At 45.9% G+C, this 18,062-nt stretch overlaps 4 protein-coding genes across 4 annotated transcripts; 2 read left to right on the top strand and 2 right to left on the bottom strand.

Moving 5' to 3' along the window:
• Positions 1-625: 625 nt before the first annotated feature.
• Positions 626-2,578, top strand: EYB26_004872 (uncharacterized protein; the record flags this gene model as incomplete). Its single annotated transcript, XM_054264163.1, has 2 exons — positions 626-1,274; positions 1,332-2,578. The coding sequence occupies 2 exons, from the start codon at positions 626-628 to the stop codon at positions 2,576-2,578; spliced, it is 1,896 nt and encodes a 631-aa protein (XP_054120138.1).
• Positions 2,579-2,610: 32 nt separating this feature from the next.
• EYB26_004871 (uncharacterized protein) lies at positions 2,611-4,626 on the bottom strand (the record flags this gene model as incomplete). The annotated part of the gene is made up of 7 exons (XM_054264162.1): positions 2,611-3,023; positions 3,093-3,323; positions 3,387-3,520; positions 3,573-3,965; positions 4,023-4,228; positions 4,281-4,342; positions 4,410-4,626. 7 exons carry the CDS (start codon positions 4,624-4,626, stop codon positions 2,611-2,613), a joined length of 1,656 nt encoding a protein of 551 aa, XP_054120137.1.
• Positions 4,627-5,817: 1,191 nt separating this feature from the next.
• EYB26_004870 (uncharacterized protein) lies at positions 5,818-7,145 on the top strand (the record flags this gene model as incomplete). Its single annotated transcript, XM_054264161.1, has 5 exons — positions 5,818-6,275; positions 6,337-6,505; positions 6,573-6,849; positions 6,914-7,013; positions 7,067-7,145. The coding sequence occupies 5 exons, from the start codon at positions 5,818-5,820 to the stop codon at positions 7,143-7,145; spliced, it is 1,083 nt and encodes a 360-aa protein (XP_054120136.1).
• Positions 7,146-15,740: 8,595 nt separating this feature from the next.
• On the bottom strand, positions 15,741-16,309 carry EYB26_004869 (uncharacterized protein; the record flags this gene model as incomplete). The annotated part of the gene is made up of 2 exons (XM_054264160.1): positions 15,741-16,222; positions 16,273-16,309. The coding sequence occupies 2 exons, from the start codon at positions 16,307-16,309 to the stop codon at positions 15,741-15,743; spliced, it is 519 nt and encodes a 172-aa protein (XP_054120135.1).
• Between the last annotated feature and the right edge of the window lie 1,753 nt (positions 16,310-18,062).

Here is an 18,062-nt window from a genome sequence, read left to right as displayed (position 1 = left end):
CCTCTTCTCTTTTTGCCAAGTGCAACTAATGCAAGAACCTTTTCTATCTTTGGTCTTGGCATGTCGAGTGATTTATGGAAAAGGCAGTGGTTGCGAAAGGAGTAATTTTAGGGTTAGAGCTGACCGAACTTCACCAGCTCCAGGTCCGACCCATACTCCGTACACCTAGTGGAAGTAGTTACCATGTTGGTGTCGTTGTCTATATTATTTCTCCAATAGAAAATCACTATGTAGTATTGATTCTTACTATTAGTCGTAAACTACTCATGAATGTTTTACACTGAGGTGATCCAGATTACGTCGACCGGCGAATAAGATATCTAGATATTCGATCGGATCAACGGCAGATTGATTGCAATATACTTTCTGTACGGTAGATCATTTTACGGCTATTATCGCTTCCCTCTGCGGTACCACAATCCACGGCTCTGAAACGAGAAGTTGATACATGTATTTCCCCTCAGTTTCTCAATCTGGCATCAAGAGCGGGGTTTGCAGATCTGGGGTAGCACGTTCCCACATTTATTTACTCCCCGGTTTCTTCACAACTCTGAGGAACTGCTCAATCCACCCAGTCTTCATCTTCGATACTCCCAATTCATTCCAAAAGCTAACAGAAATCACAATGGCTACATGTACCCTCTCGCAAAATCGCGTCGAGCCAGGCTCCGTCAACATCCCCATTGGAAAGTTCCCATGCACAACCTTTCCAAACCCTTCCTCTTCTCCAACAGCAGGAGAAATCGCCTCCAAACTCATCGCGGACTTCAACCAAGCCCTAGCCAACAAGGATGTCCATGCTATCTCGCAGCTATTCTTACCGAATGGTTATTGGCGTGACCATCTCGGGCTCTCATGGGACTTCCATACCCTCGCTGGCCAGGAAAAGATCTCCAACTTTCTGACCACAAATGGTATACGACTAACCAAAATCGAGATTGACACCTCCAAAGCTTCCCGAGCGCCGCATTTTGGGCCTATTGATGGTGGTCTCGGGAAAGTGCATGGGGTGGAATTCTTTATCAAGTTCACGAGCGATGTTGGTTCTGGACAAGGTGTGGCGCGCGTAGCTGAAGAGTCTTCGTCTCCCGGACAGTGGAGATTCTTCATGTTATCGACTACACTGTTTGAATTGGCAGGTCATGAACGACCAATAAATCACTTCCGGCCTAAGGGTGTAGAGCACGGAGGTGATCCGAATCGACAGAATTGGAAGGACAGACGTGCTTCGGAAATTAACTTTGAGAATACGCAGCCTCAGGTTGTCATTGTCGGTAGGTAAACCTTCAACCTTCGAACGCCGTTCAATATGGTTCAACTGACGTATATAGGTGCCGGCCAAGCAGGTCTCACCGTCGCCGCATCACTCAAAACGCTCGGCGTGGAAACCCTCGTCATCGATCGCGAGGATCGTATCGGCGACAACTGGCGAAACAGATACCGTCATCTTGTCCTCCACGACCCCGTCTGGATGGACCATTTACCCTATATGCCATTCCCGCCGACATGGCCAATCTTTACACCGAAGGACAAACTCGGCGATTGGCTGGAGTCATATGCCTCGTCGCTTGAATTGAATGTATGGACGAAAACGAACCTGGTGTCTTCGTCCTGGGATGACAACAGCAAACGATGGACGATTACTGTAGAAAGAAGGAAAGAAGACGGAAGCAAAGAAATCCGCACTTTCAGTCCTCGCCATGTCATTCTCGCAACAGGCCACTCCGGTAAAAAGAACTTTCCCACGATCAAAGGCATGGATTTGTTCGCAGGCGACCGATTATGCCACAGCTCTGAGTTCAGTGGCGCTTTCACTCTACCGGAAAACACCACAAAACGAGCCGTTGTGGTTGGATGCTGCAACTCAGGCCACGACATTGCCCAAGACTTTTACGAAAAGGGCTACGACGTGACCATGGTACAACGAAGTTCCACACACGTCGTCTCATCCAACGCTATAACGAATATCTACCTCAAAGGGTTGTTTGATGAAGACGGTCCCGCCGTCGAGGACGCCGATCTCCTTATCCAAAGCTTGCCGGCAGAAGTCCTCAAAGCAATCCAAATCCAAGTCACAGACCTCGTCGCCAACCAAGTTGACGCAGATTTGCACTCAGGACTTGAAAAGGCCGGATTCAAAGTCGACCTTGGCCCAGACGCTGGTGGTCTCTTTATGAAATACTACCAACGCGGAGGAGGATATTACATCGACGTCGGCGCTAGCCAGTTGATTATTGATGGGAAAATAAAAATCAAACAGGGACAGGAAATAGCTCAAATCCTGCCGAATGGTGTTGAGTTTGCGGACGGTTCGATCCTTGAGACTGACGAGATTGTGTTTGCGACTGGATATCAGAATATGCGTTCAGAGGCGAGGAGCATCTTCGGTGATGAGGTTGCGGATAGGTTGGGATCTGTATGGGGGTTTGACGACGAAGGCGAGTTTAGGGCAATGTGGCGACCCAGTGGACACCCAGGGTTTTGGTATATGGGTGGTAATTTAGCGCTGTGCCGGTACTATTCGAAACTTTTGGCGCTGCAGATTAAGGCCATTGAGGAGGGGTTGAATCGGGGATGATCTGTCGTGTTTGAGTATTATGGTTTTCAGTGTTATATATTTTCATCACTGCCAGTAGTAGCCTTCACAAATTGAGACTCTGTAGTTTCTTGCGTACTTCTCTGTTCCTCCTCTTCTTTTCTCACCCGCTCCATCACGTCCTTCAACGTAGTCGGCCGTCTCTCCCACGTCCCCAGTGCAACCAACAACATCAACCCAGCAACCCCCAGATTGATATCTAACTGTGTCACAAACGCGCCTGCAAATGATCTTCTCACAATCTCAGACTGCTGGGGCGTAAGTAGCGAGATGGCAAGCAAAGAATGCCGCAGACTATCAATCTCACTCGCAGGCACAACCCCCTTTAAGTCAGAAATGAGGCGTTGATTCAACACAATAGTGGCGATCGCGAGGCCGATGTTGCCGCCTAAAAGGCGGGCTTGGGACATTAAGCCTTGTGCTGCTGCTGTTCACATATACATCCATCAGCATTGCGACACGAATTAATAAAAAAAACCGGGGGAGGGGGGGATACCAGAGTCGCCCTGATCCGCATGAAATTTTATCAACACTGTAGTCGTGGAGAATAGCATTCCAAACCCAAACCCCATTAGAACCTCGAAACCGTAGACTTTGGCTGGGACTGAAGGGCTAGAGTCGATTGTGCGCATTAAGCCGGTGCCTAGGATAACAAAACTACAGCCAGCGAGGAGAGTGTAGAATGTGTTGTTTCTTTTGACGGATAAGGCGCCACCAAGGAAGGAACCTTGTTCAAGTTAGGTTTCGGTATCACGAAAAGTGTAGAAACTGGGGGTAATGGTAAACTGACCGAATGCTGAAGGCCCTGATAGAGCTATAAGCGACACGCCAGCTATCTCTGCAGATTTTCCATTGACTATTTGAAACCGCTCTGGGAGTTGGACCAGGATCGAGTAAAAGACGAATCCAACGCACGTCGAAACTCTATTATCAATCAGTATCTCATATCTCTCTGTCTCACATGTTGCCAGCTTACAGTATAGTCGACAACATAATCCGATGCGTCACAATCCTCATCGGAAATAAAGGCATAACCGAATGCTTCCGTCTCGATAGATACGCAATCCAAGCCGCAAAACAAGTGAATATCACCCCTGCAAGGATCACACAGATAATGAATGCAGCTGAGGTCCAAGATATAGATCCGCTGCCACCTTCTTGTAAAGCTGTGATTAAGAGTGTGCATGAAGCGAGATATATCAAGCAGCCGAAGAAGTCAAATTGCTTCCAGGTAATGCGTCCTCGGTATTTAAAATCCGGGCAAAAGAGAAGAAGGAAAACCAGGATGGTGCCGCCGATGGGGATGTTAAACCAAAAAACCCAGCGCCAGGTGGAATAGGTTGTTATTATGCCGCCGACCACAGGGCCTCTTGTTTCCATATCAGCTAAACTATCATTATCAGGCATCATATGAAGGGAATCATACAAGACAGCAGATACAACAGTCACACCACCAATCAATCCACTCATAATCCCAAGCTTCTCAGGAGGTGTAACCTCTGGCAAAACTATAAAAGCCATGGAATACAACCCGGCGCCACCGATACCTTGCAAAGCCCGGAATACGATTAGTTGTTGGATTGTTTGCGCGCAGCCGCAGCCTATTGAGAATGTTGTAATGAATGATAGGGCCTATCTTTAGTCAATGTGATGAATGCATGCAGAAAAAAAGAAAAGGGCATACAGCGATAGTGGCCCACTTCCTGCCAATAACATCACTTATCCTCGAGAACGCCAGAGCGAATCCTGCCCAAATCTCCGTCAGTAAAAGAAGTGAAAAATCGTGGAGCGCTTCAGGAAATCCGGGTACTACCAAGATAAGTCAACATATAAGACAACACAACCCATTGAATATGTACAAAATCATCGAAATGAGCGCCGATTGTGACGAGTGCTGTGGAGACGGCCGATGAGTCCATTATACTTAGCACAAGGCCTAGGTATAGACTGGCGTGGACGAGGTAGAGGCGCCATCCTTGTAGATTGGGTTTCTCTGAAGGCGCCGCTTCGGGATTTTCGTCTGATTCCATCGCAATCTGCGAATCCAATATAGGTGAAGATACCGTGACCAAGACTGGCTGATGAGTACGGATATATAGTATATGAGAGATTGATGGGTTTCAAGTTTTGTTCTTACTTCACCGGGCTTCAGGCAGTCATTAAACTAAGAATTTGTCGGATTGTCTCTAGCCATGGATACCCTAGCACACGTCCTTACCTCTGAGCATGATGCAAAGTCATGGCGCATTATCGGATATATTCAAATCGCGCATTGGATAAAAAAGCGTCTTGTGGGGCTACATGTCATGATGCTTACTACAGAGTACATATGTAGGTGGGAAATCCAAATATATAACTAGGTAACTTAGTACTACAACAGTTGAGGAGACACGAGTGAATCTAGCCGAATAGGGGATCTAGTGCGAAGTTGATTCGGCCGGTAGGACATGGGACCAGCGCATAAGAGGCAATAATACATGGGTGGTATAGCATGTTAATTCTGACTGACTCACTAGGGCCGATAAGAAGTCATATCATGGTCGGATTTCGGATAAATATATATTAGGTACCTAGGTCGTTAAGCATAGTCACCGCGTAGTATAGGTAGTACCCAGCCTTAAATGCGGAGAAGACAGTACCTGCCTAGGTACGCTTGATAGAAAATCTTTCGTCTTGGCGAGGATTGAACTGGAGCTTCGACACCCAAGCATCCCCATGAATTCAACTTGAGTAATCACCAAGAAACCCAATTGGATATCACCTACTTCTCGATTTCGGGATTGCGGAATGATGTTTCTATCCAGGCCTAGGGGTTACTTTTCTCAACACTGTCTTTAGGTATTCTACGCTAATAATTGCAAAATTCACGAGCCCGTACATCCAATCTCGGCTTTATCCACTGAGCATTCTCTTTTGAAGTATAGAAAGCGCACTTGTCATTTTTGATGCCCTCATCTACAATCACCAACCAGCCAATCATATGCCGGCGACCCCTTCATTCCGGAATCGGGTCGGATGGTCCGATAAGGCCGTTCCATGTGTGGATAATAACTTGATTGCAGCAACTTTCGTGAATTGAATATAGCTCATCCAGAGACTCATCTCTAGTGTAACTTCTCAAATCGATATCTGACTGAGGTAGCATTGCTCAGGACATGCGGGGATTGAGCAGCTTGTAAAATACTTCAAATATCCGAGAAATTGACTCATAAGCAAGCAACATGTCAAGCCAAACTCTCAACATCATCGTCCTCGGCGCCGGCGTCGCAGGCCTGACAACGGCCCACAGCCTCCTCGCCAAACTCCCGCCCACCAAAATAAACCTCACCATTGTCGCAAAACATCTGCCCGGAGACATCAATCAGACCGAATACTGCTCGCCCCAAGCCGGTGCCAATTGGCGCTCCTTTGAGAAGGAGCCCAACCAGTACGGTGAATATGACAAGATCGCCTTTGAACGCTTTCTGCAAATTGCACGAGAATCACCTGAAAGTGGCGTGAAAAGGTTCCCTATGAGACTGGTTTTTGGTCCCGAGCATGATAGGAGTAAAGCAGGCCTCTGGTTTGAGAAATTGGTCGGCGGAATTGTCGATGTTCCTAAGGACGAGTTGCCGGAGGGAGCTGGTTGGGGGATTGATCTAGTCACGTTCATGGTCAATCCGGCTGTATACTGTAATTGGTATGATTGTGTTCCTGTTTGTTGCAACTTTGAATCGAGGAGGTGAGCTGACGTGACCAAGGTTGTTTGCAAGCCTGATCAAGAGAGGGGTAAAAGTAGTCAGGCGATCTTATGGTCATGTTGATTCTTTGATGTCTGATTTTCCGAATACGACTGCTATATTCAACTGTACTGGGTTAGGTGCGAGACACTTGGGTGGTGTGGAGGACACGAAGGTGCATCCGACAAAGGCCAGTAAAATACTTCCACCTTATTCTCACCCACCGCTTAATGTTACTGATACTGATTTACCAACAGGGCCAAACAATCCTGATATCGGAGCCCAAGAAACCGCTAGAAAGAATGACCATCTGGACCCAACCCTCCATCTTCCCACCTGGAGAATTTTGCCATGTATTTCCCCGACCTCTGGGCGGTGGTATTATTATCGGTGGCGTACGTCTAGAAAACGACTGGGATGACTCCTTTGACGAGTCACGAGTTGAGAGAATCAAGCAAAGGGCTTGCCAGCTTGCCCCTGAATTGGGTAAGCCAGAGGATTTGCAGATAGTGCGGAACAATGTTGGATTGAGGCGTAAGTCAATATTTCTCCGCCGACAAATACATTATTGGTGGTTTGCGTTACTAACCGTCATCAGCAAGCCGGGAGGGAGGGGCAAGAGTCGATATCGAAGATCGAAAGGGCGCTTGGTTGGTCCATAACTATGGTGCTGGCGGTGCGGGATATCAATCATCATGGTACGTGACACAAGACTTAATCCCTCGGGGAAATCTTCTAACTTAGAGATTAGGGGTACGGCCGAGCATGCTGTTGCATTGTTTACTCAAAAGCTGGATTCGGATCTCGGTGTCCGTCAGGCGAAGCTGTGAGAAAGTGTGAGAAAGAAGCTTGTCGGTCCCTAGATAGGAAATCTGTGACAGTTACCAGCGGTACTTACCATCTATATCATTAAAGAGGCACCACCACATAAATATCTGACAAGCCATCATGTTTGTTGTCAGTAATGGCTCATGTGCTTATCAGTTTGTGTAGGATGGTCTCTTTCTTTTATAGGGCAATGCCACTGCTTCAATGATAACAAATATTAATCTATTGCCAGTAACAATGAAATATGAGACAACATGAGACAATGTTAGTTATAAGCCCGAGGGTCCCCGTTCAAGTAAACGGGTACCACTTAGGGCTACCGGCATCCTCAATATTGCTTTTTCTAATCTGATGAGGCCCACTACTTTAATTTAACATTCAACAGTACTTCCCTAAAATGGATATATCAAACATGGACGCCCAGCGCTAGGACAAATTTGCACTGACTAGTAGAGGGATTATGAATCATTTTGAAAGATAATTTACTAGACCACACAGTGATATGAGTCATGAAGAATAACAAAATAGACGCTTCTTCCCATGTAAAGTGTGATTGTCTAGGTATCTTCTTTCACATCCTTTGTCTAGATTACTAAGAACATCTAAATATTTTATAAGTGGGTTTATTGATTGTTTCAAGGTGTGCATTGACCTTGCACATTTGAAATGGCTTTCCTTGCCATGATTTTATAGGGCCGTGGAAACGGGTGGCGATCAATATGAACTTAGGGTTTTGCCTTCTATTTTTGACTGATATATCCAAAATAGGAAATCTTCAGCTTTGTATTGGTCAATTAAGGGAGTCTCACTGGCTTTCATATCAAACACGCCTTTGTTCACTGTTTGATAGAATATGTAGTTCATTATCCACATTTCTTCACCAAAGTGCGCCCCGTGAAGAATTTGTTTGATAGCTGGTAAACAAAAAGAGTGATTCTATGCCATTCTCCGTGCAGAAATCCATCTCCTCGAGGCCGTTCGTCGAGTATATAAAGAACTTCCTCTCCTTCCTCGACTTGGATTTCTTCTTCCTCTTCATACTCCAGCTCAAGTCTCTCTACAAGCTTTGATTATTTCCTTCTTTTCCATCTTTTCCTTCTGTTCCTATTTTGACTTCATTCTTCTTGATCTTCCTTTGAGTCCATCTTTGCTCCCCTTTCTCTATCTTCACAACAGGATGGCCCGTTTTTAAACAGTTCTTCCTCGTCTATAATCCACCAGTCATGTCTCTGACATTTTTTTCAAGTCCTGCAATCTCATCACCGCTCACACATATCTTCCCAATCATGTATCTTTGGCCATACCTCACTCATGTCTTTACATTCTTGTATCCTCATGTATGCCTCTTATACTTAAATCACCAGCAAACTCTATGATTTGTGTGTCTGATGCTGGGAACCCATACAATGGGCTCCATTGTTGTTGTTTGGTGATTGTCAAATCACCAGCAAGCTCGATGTTTTGTATTTGATACTGGGCTCAGGCTGCTCTGTTGCAATGCTGTGTCGCCGAGCTCCCACAGATGTGTCCTCTCTCATGTTTTCCCAGTCATGTACTCTGGCACCCCTTGAGGCTTACACTATTGCGTCGATGTCCACTCATCACAATTCCTTCTCAAGTTATCGTGACCTTGCAAGATCTCCATTACATATGTTTGGCTGTCCAATCACTCATCAGCACCGTGGCTGATGCCTCCATTGGATGTGGCAGCACTTCACCAAGGTTATATTCCAAAAACATGGACTATTTAGCCTAGGACTAAGTTGCAGCAGGAACACGGTAGATGCAAAGGTAAGTCAACTGTTCACACAAGGTTTTCAGGCAACGCAGTGACTAACGGAAATAGATATGACGAGCCGATTGATGTCAATTCCTGAACATCGAAAATATCGCTGGCAACACAAAGCATCCGTTTACTGATTCTAACTGCAAGTTGTGTGCCTCGACATTCTAAATGGTGAAAACATGTTTGAAGGCAACCGACACCGCGAAATCTTGAACGAAGTCGATACATCCGTCAGCAATATCAATCTGTCACGTCCGTATTAATGCCACCGCCGGAGTATTTCAAGGACGGAACTAGCAACACCATCCTTGGTCAATTGTTGTTCCATAGTTGAGACTTTCCCTCTCCAGAGACGGAGGCAATGCAAATCTCGCCACTAGGACTGCTCTATCTCACTGCAGTCGGGAGCCAGGGATGATACAACAGATCAAATGACCGATTCTGAGAGCGATGATTTGAATTTGATTCACGCCAAACAAGACAATCAAGAAGCCATGGCACTCATGATATGACCCAGAGTCTTACCCTACAATGGAAGTCTCAATGTATGGCGATTGCAGCGTTCCGCAGTCTACCCTCTGAGCAATTGCCTGGGAACTATCACACTCCTAGCATTATCACGCTACGTATATCCCAAAACAAATACACGTTTGACTTGATGGAATAGGCCCAGCTCGCTTCAAACCCAACCCGCTGAAGCGAGCTGGGCTCGATGTTGGCTGGTTATCCTATATCGTTTTGATTACGGCTACGAACTCAGCTCGCTCAAGCGAGTTGGGCTCGGGTGTCGTTGGGCTTCGACAAGGCCCATGAAAGCAGCCGGTCCGAGGATCAAAATCATTCTTTTTCGAAGTAATTCTTGTTTTCATAACATCCAAGTCTTCTTCCGCCCTTGCGAAGAAGACAATGCATGGTGCTGTTGATTGCATCGTTTCAACAAAACCTTTCGATGGACAGCCTACTCGGCCAAAGCGAGTTGGGCTCGATGTCGGTGGGTTGGGCTGCTCCTCTACATCACTTAGATAACATGTTGCCTGGCGATCTCGACACCACGATTGTTTCTTGGGCTACCTTGAGAACATAACAATGGCGGAGTGAGAACAAATCCTTCACTTTTGACGACATATTGATCCGTTTACCCATTGTCTCTCCTATTATCAGGAGAGAAACGGGAGTGGACCATTGCGTTGTCCAGCAGGTCATCCAGAAAAGTGACTTGATGATGGCCGATCAAGGGATATGATCGGCACAAGACAATTGGTACGATCATTCCTGATGTTTCGTCGATGTTCCCGATGGTGGTGACCGCGGGAAATGAACGAAAAAAGGCATGAATATAACAGGCTGACGCCAATAATGATGACATGGATGATGATTCCATCCCTTTGATCGCGTCATTATGGATCCATCGTTCGTAAGTATCTCTCGAACAATCTGAGCAACGATCTCTGATCTGGTTACTAACTCGAGGATTGAACAGGCATCAGAATACCCAGACCATTGATGGGGTAGCCTCCTCCATCCCTACCGTGGATCTTCGATGACTCGCCCGCTGATACCACGAACCGTTTCATTCCACAACAGGTCTTTTGGGAAAATCAAAGGGGGTCAACAACACAGAACTCTCTATTTCCTATCGTCCACTTGGTGTTGTTTGGGGGGTTTTTTCAGCAACTTGTCTTATCGCAGTAAAATCGCTAATTCGTTGCGATGCTGGAACACATCTGGTTCTATCAACGGTGGCATACACAATTGGGACACTCATGCAGCTGACCTGTGATGAACTAGAGCAATCATACGATTGTCCAAATCTGAGGTCCTTGATAGCTTCATGTTGTGTTATCAGTACACTCTCCGAGACAAGATGTATCCGATATTCCTTGTTGCCGGTGCTGTGAAAATATCCGTGCTGCAGTGGTATGCCCGACACATAAGGTATCACATATGGGCTCGTCCAATACAGTCTCTGGTTGAAGAAAAACAGAACGGGCAATTCATTAATCTTGTTTTCTTGTCGAGGTCGCCTCAACCCTCCACATCATCCCTTCAAAGAGCTTTCAGTTCCTGCAGTTACAGCGAAGGCAGACATACCACCGAGATGGTACCTTACCCAAAACGTATATTGCTTTCGATACATGTCTATTGTTTCTTAATCATCTGCCAACAGCTGTATTCCATCTCTTGGATCGCATCTGTGGTCCAGAATGGCATTGGCACTTCCCCGGATAGTCACAAAGAGACACGCCTATGATTGGCGCACGCGCCCCCCATGGCGTTGGTTGTCCTTGGGATACTCTATTGAAGCACATTCTCCGCAATGCAAATGCATTAGTTCCACAGCTGTTCAATATGCAGAAGAAATCGGTGGTGATACAAGCGAAGTTTGGGCCTCATGAGCATCCATCTAGCAACCGCCCGACTCATCTACGCTTTCGAATGAGCAGATTGAAGTCATCAACACTCTGCCACATATCGGCTTTTACCCCCAAACCCCGAGACTTGAATACGAGCATTGCATTGGTGGAGAAATCAGATATTGTTTCGAGTGCAAGGGGCAAATACTCAAGTGCCTCGCCGGTCTTCTCAGAGGAGATAAGCTATATTCCAACGTCGCGGGCTGTGAATTTCGCTAATTAGAATACAAGTTGGCATGTCGGTCGAAACGATGTGGCTGTACGGTATCGATTTCCGAAATAATATACTGGGACTTGAATAATTAGCGCTTTACTACGTGGAGGGCATTCAAGTTATAACGCCCAGCTTCACAGGCAGGACAGATAGAGCTGTCTCTAGAAGGCATCCAAGATCTCAGATCGGGGCACGATGTGCGTGCCAGTGACATTTACCCTCTTCTACGTGAACCAACCTTCTATTCAACACTGGAGCAAATGGAGGATTGGCTGAGATTCCAGCCTCCTCAAATGGCAGCCTGTCGTCCATGGCTGCTTGCGGTGATCTCATCGATTTGAACATCGCTTACTGAAGTTCAGAGCAAGTCCAACAAGGACGTCAAAAAGTCGAACTGTTTCCAAGTCGTACTTCAGCGGCTGGAGACTGGTGATTTTCCAATGAACGACCACCTCCAGGGCATGTGCATCGTACTGGATGCAATTTTGCTCCTTGGCAACGTTCCTGAGCTATTGATCCACTTCCTGTTGTTGTTTCTGTCTATCCTGAATGGATGCAGGGCTTGGATTCCTTCGCTTCCTTGTTGGGTTGCTGGGACCCTTAAATCACCAGCAAACTCTATGATCGGTGGTGTTCATGGCCCCCGACTTTCTTTTCCAGATGACAGCGGATCATGGTAACATGGTCCTAACAATATGTCAATGAAGAAGCAGACATGCAGTCAGTCAGATTACGACTACGATGGAAATATATCCAAAGAATCCACAGCTGCGATCGATGACAGATTCTCAGGTTGGAACGATACCTTGAATGACCCGTGCGTGCCTCTATCTGATGAAACATAATCCTGAGGGTCTTTCGCACAGTTTCCTCGAGCTAGCCGACCGCTCAAGCGTATTCACCTTCTAACCATCAGCACCAATCAAACAATCGTCACGGATATTTGCAGACATCAATCCCATTTCCGTCTTTTCTCTAGCGATCCATGTTCTCAATCGACCATTGTCGAGTCGCCATGGACATTGCAAGTTCGATATGTCTGAGTATGAAGCGATGCACACCGACGGAGCGTTCTCCACGCATAGAGTCTAGCGAAGTCTCATTGTCAATCTCAGCAACCGGGTTTGCACACATCGAGTCCAAAACAAACATGAGTATCCCAATGACCCCTCTATACACCTACTCCATTGCAAATCTATCGGTCATCGAATAGCAACTTATATATTCCCTACGTCAACTGAACCTGAAGCATCAACATTGACTGGTGCAAATAATCTGCTACCACACTTCAGAAGTGTGATCGCGAAATCACCCCGCTGGAGACCACGACGTCCAGAATAAGCTTCAGATGCTGTGGCCTCGCCAAAGTCTGTGTTTGGTAGTTAACTCTTATGTTGATCCATAGGTCTTATCAATTGATCTTTATCAGCGAGAATGCAAATAGCATCATTCAAGGAGTGAATACAAGGATCCGAACACGATGGCGCTGGAAGTCGTGACTTTGCCAGATACGATGGCAAGATGGTACCACTAGGGATTCACGATGGATCGGAGTCCTGAGCAAAATCTGTTCATGGTAGGCAATATCTACCAGGTATGTCTTACCCCTAGCTATCTTACCAATATTCCCGTGTTAAAGAGGATTCAGTGTCCAGTCCAGTTGCTCGACATTGCGCACAAGATGACGTCTTGAATACACTATCTATGAGCGGCCAAGAACCGCTATATTGCCTTTACCTTTCGCAATGAGAGACGCCGAGTACGCCAAGATCCTGGAGTATGGGTCGGAGCACAGCGCATGGCTTTAAGGGTGTGGTTAAGATATAACTCATCAATAGGTTGGAATAGGCGGAGATCATGAAGATCATAGCAAAAAGCTATGGTTTGTTAGAAAAGCAGGCGTGCGATCCAGCTTGTATACTGGAGTGACAAATACATGATTCCGATAATTTCTATCCTACGACCATCCGGATACAAGAATAGAAATCACTACTATTGAGATTCGCCCGAAAGCGATTCTATGGGATGACAAAGGCTACGTCAGCAAAGCCAATTGTGCCAACTGCCACTGCCTCCAAGACCAGTTCGCGCGATTGATGCTATGTCTTTCCACTCCAGGTCTTACAGGAAGAAGGTCAAGACTCTGGTGACTTTGAGGAAACCGGTCATACCCACTGCCACAGTGTTGATATCCCTAATATCGATTCTTGTTTCTTCAACGACAATGAAGTCGTAGAAGTCTTACGAGATACACTCAAAAACGTTGTATCACGTGCAAATCAAGACGGTTTCCCTGATCTTCCTGCTCAGCTCTGCACTGATGCATTAAGTCCGAAATATTGGCAGCAGTTCCTGCGCAGTCCATGGGTTTCTGCGCGAACACGCACGAGGCGCAATGATACAAAAGATGCAACCAGAGAGCCACTCAAATGAAGAACAGATCCACGCGAGAACCCGTTGGACATCATACTGGCTGGCTTTGAGACTATGTCCTCAATAGCCGAGATTTTTTTATTTGAAATCACACGTTTTCGTGGACGAAGCTGGTCCCTCGACCAGATGATATACCTAGTGGTCAGAACTAGCCATCAGGTACGGCTGGAAAGGGATGTTTGTAACGATGCTCATTCCTAACTAGCTAGGGTAGCCTGTTGACTGAGAAACTACGTATGAGGAAGGAAAGAAGAGAAATATCCACCACCGCTCGCTAACAGCCTTTTATACGCGCACTAAAGGACTCAGCGGTGCCTAATTAGGAAACCCTGAAGACAAAGAATAACTCTTGTTACGGCTTCTCAACTAGGGCTTAGGGTTCCGTCACGGGACCGCTGAGTCCTCTGTCCGCGTATCGCCAAGTCCGTCACATGTTGGAACTTTATTCTCCGGTACCCTTCTTTCACAATGTGCTGTGGCTCGCGGCGATGAGCTGCCGGAGGATGGCTTGAAGAGCGCTTACTGGCCATCGCAAGGTTTAGGACTTTGGGCCTAAGCAGCCTCATCTCAGTGTCGTTGATGTCAGGCATTTTCATGGGGAGTGCGTTTGTGATACTCGTGGCGCGTGAGTGAGGATTGTTTCTAATAAGGCTTTGATTAGAGATGACACCATCCACCAAACCAAGGAGAATTTAGAGATCATCCTTTTAAATCGAGTTCCCAATCCAGATGGCCGGTTTGTCTACCAGTACCCAAGCCCAGACGTCTTGGATGAAGATGAAGAGGAGACAGTGTTCGACAAGGTGGCTATGGATCTCTGATACACAATCCTCAACACTGAAATGAATTTGCTTGCGGTCAAATATATCCACATCCTATCGTTCCTTCGTCTCATTCGACAATATGGGTTCAATTGTACAAGAGGACTCCCCAATACTTTCGTCACGAGTCAGAACAGTCCGATCACAACTTTGCGACAGGCTGTCTTGGTCAGAAATTACATCCTTGTTACGACAACGAAGAAAACGACAACTAATTGATACTGATTAGTCTCCACGAACGTCTCTTCTATCATGGTCTGCAGTGGTAACTATATCTGTATCACCAGCCTAGCTATGTTTCCTTCAAAGGCTTTTGCAACCTCGGACGTATGTAGCCCAAAGACTATGTCCGAGCAATCATACTGGATATATACTCCTCCAACTCGAGCATATTTCATGTGTCGGTAGAGATATAGACCTTGAAGAAGCTCCCCTCCATTGTGGCATGTACTTGAAAAGTCTCTCGGCGAAAATATCAACATATGCGGTATAACCAACTGATCCCACGGTTCCATGCGCAGATCCTTGGAGCTCCAAAATCAAATCGATTTCTCAGGAATGAATGACCAAGCCGGATGGGGATGGTTTGCGCAAGCAGATGCCAGCCAAGATAGAGCTGCCGCTGTGTGTGGAATACGAAAGAAGGCAGCTAAACAAGGGAATATGGCGATCATCACCCATATGCAAGAGCAAGCTTTGGACGGGCTTCGCCACTGACGTCTTGCGGGTGAAATATCGTAACTGGTTCGAATTAACTAGGGTTTTTGAGGCAGTTTTTCATAAACCTTAAATTCATGGTTCGAAACGCAACATGTGGGAACAAGAACATAACTCTTTTGGCCCGAGGAAGTGGATTTGGATTGAAGGAAGTTGTTACAGGCCAGATGTCGTCAGAATCATCTGTCTTCCCCAGCCTCTAATCTAAGCCTTCACCCTTTACGGGTTGAGGTTAATGCATGGCGTTGACGATATCTGCTGCCTGCCTGTTTGTGTTTGGAGGAAATGCATTTGTGTCTGGAACAAGAACCCCTCATGGTGGCCCAAAGGTAGGCTTCGGCCTCATTAGGACCCATAGGACGATTCTTGAACAGACCATCTGTGTGGTTGAGGTTTCGACGCAAGATCTGATGCATGAAACTCGCATAGTGATGAATGTCATCCCACCCAGCTTTGTCAACATGTTTGTCATCAAAGTCTTCGGCTTCTGCCTGCATAACAGTGAGCACTTTCTCGATACCTGGATCTCGATATTTCTTGTACTGGTTGCTTAGCCAAGATGTCCATAATTCGTCCCAGTAAAGAAGAAAATTAGGACTCCGTAGCCAATCCCTCCATTCCTCGTCGGATGTTAGTTTAAGATGGCGCCGAAGGACAGAGATGTTCTTGTTCAAATTCTTCAGTGCCGATTTCACTATTAAAACATTTAGCTAACAGCATCATTTTGGTATGACTTCAACTTGCATGGAGTTTTCTGCCAGTGACTTGTTTGGCATTTCATCGTTGCTCATCTCAATATCCTTGGTATTTTTTGTTTGTCATGGAGGCAAGGTCGTTAGGATCCGGGTTCTGGCATTCTGTATCAGCTTCTTGCATGTCTGCGGTAGTTAACTAGTTAAGAAGTTAACTATCATATTTCAATACATTATGAATTTTGGCAAGGTTATACGTAAATATAGGCTGCCGTAGCCTTGCCATCGACGAGCAATATCACAAGAGATTCCGCAACTCAGGAAACATACATGCCTTCGTTCTCTGTCTGTGTTGGAATGAAATGTATGTGCGATAATACCTGTGTTATTCATAATCATGTCTTGCCGTCGAAGAGCCGTATCGATACGCAAGAAGTATCGCGTATCAGACCACAGATACTGGTACATTATTTGTCCGTGTCCAGACAAAATGTATGTGAGATAATGTCTGTGTATAACCAATCATGCCTTGAGACTATTCATGTACCTTTATGGAAGAAATCAAAAACCCATAAAAGCCCTTAACTCTGTTCCTGTCTTCTCTTGACCTTGATAAACACGATGAATCTTCGTTCATTCCATATAAGTCAGTTGCAAGATTTGACTGACTCAACTTGCTAGTTACTCAATAACACCAACATTTAATCAACCTTACTCATACGCATCAACCTAGTATAGTACCGTATCATTAGCCCATTCTCGCCAAGCTCCCTCGAGTCTTCCATGAATTCTGATTTGATAAGATTATTGCCGATAGCTTGACGTGATCTGAAATTGATTAATAATCTCGGTATTGCTTCTTGCTCGGTCGAAGCGATGAAAGGACGAAGCGCACCTGGGAAGCCATAATTCCCGATACGAGTTAATTAATGTCCTGATCCCGTTTCAAGATTGTGATGGTCATATCTGGTAGTAATCCCCAGTCGTCTCTACCAAAGCGTAGGGAGCAGAAAAAAAAATCGACGTTTCTTGATTGTAGGAAATGTCGTGCGTTGTCGTGATTACATGAAACAAAGGTAAATACAAATCCACAGAATGGCCGGGAGCAAGAACCTCATCGCTAGAATCATATTTGACGGACGAGGGGGTCTTCGAGCTGGGACGAATTCCATTTTTGATAGTCGTATCTCGTCCGAGTCTTGGTGTGCTTGTTTCTGATGGCAGTGTGGGTTGATGACTGTGGTCTCGTCTATGATTGATGTCGATGACTTTGAGCGACGTACCATTAGACCGATACAAAGTAAGGCAGAGTAAATCTTAGTAATATTCCATAAGTCGATAATTGATAGTTATTCATAAACGACAATAGCCCGGCAACGAGGAACCAACTAGCTTTATATGATGACCTTCCTTCGGTGACCACTGACTAGTCAACCTTGCAAGTACCTCGTAAAGATAGATAAGCCTAAATCATTCCGTTCGTCGCCGCATCATACACCATCTGATATATCCAGCAATACATGTAAGAGACATGACATCTAATTCGACAACAAAAGAAAGAGGGGGGGGGTTGGCATAATCCTGTCGATCGGGGCCGGGCTTGTCATCCATCTCGGAAACCGAAGGTTGTCATAGGACTTGCTGCGTGGCGTTCGTGATGCACTGCATTATTAATAAGCGTGCTTGCTTGCTACAAGGCTGTGAGATTATATAAGTATACGGTTAGGTAGTTAGTACAGCGATCTCGATGTATGGGGTACTCCGGACTTGGATTGGCTGTGAGCGTACTCCGTAATATGATATATCCTCGCAAACGAGGTCGTGGTCGTGGATAGGCTGATG

This window comes from Talaromyces marneffei, chromosome 3, assembly GCF_009556855.1.
Source record: "Talaromyces marneffei chromosome 3, complete sequence".
Taxonomy (NCBI): Eukaryota; Fungi; Ascomycota; class Eurotiomycetes; order Eurotiales; family Trichocomaceae; genus Talaromyces; species Talaromyces marneffei.
The sequence above is the reverse complement of the archived record's forward strand: the minus strand, read 5'-3'. Positions and strand labels throughout refer to the sequence as shown.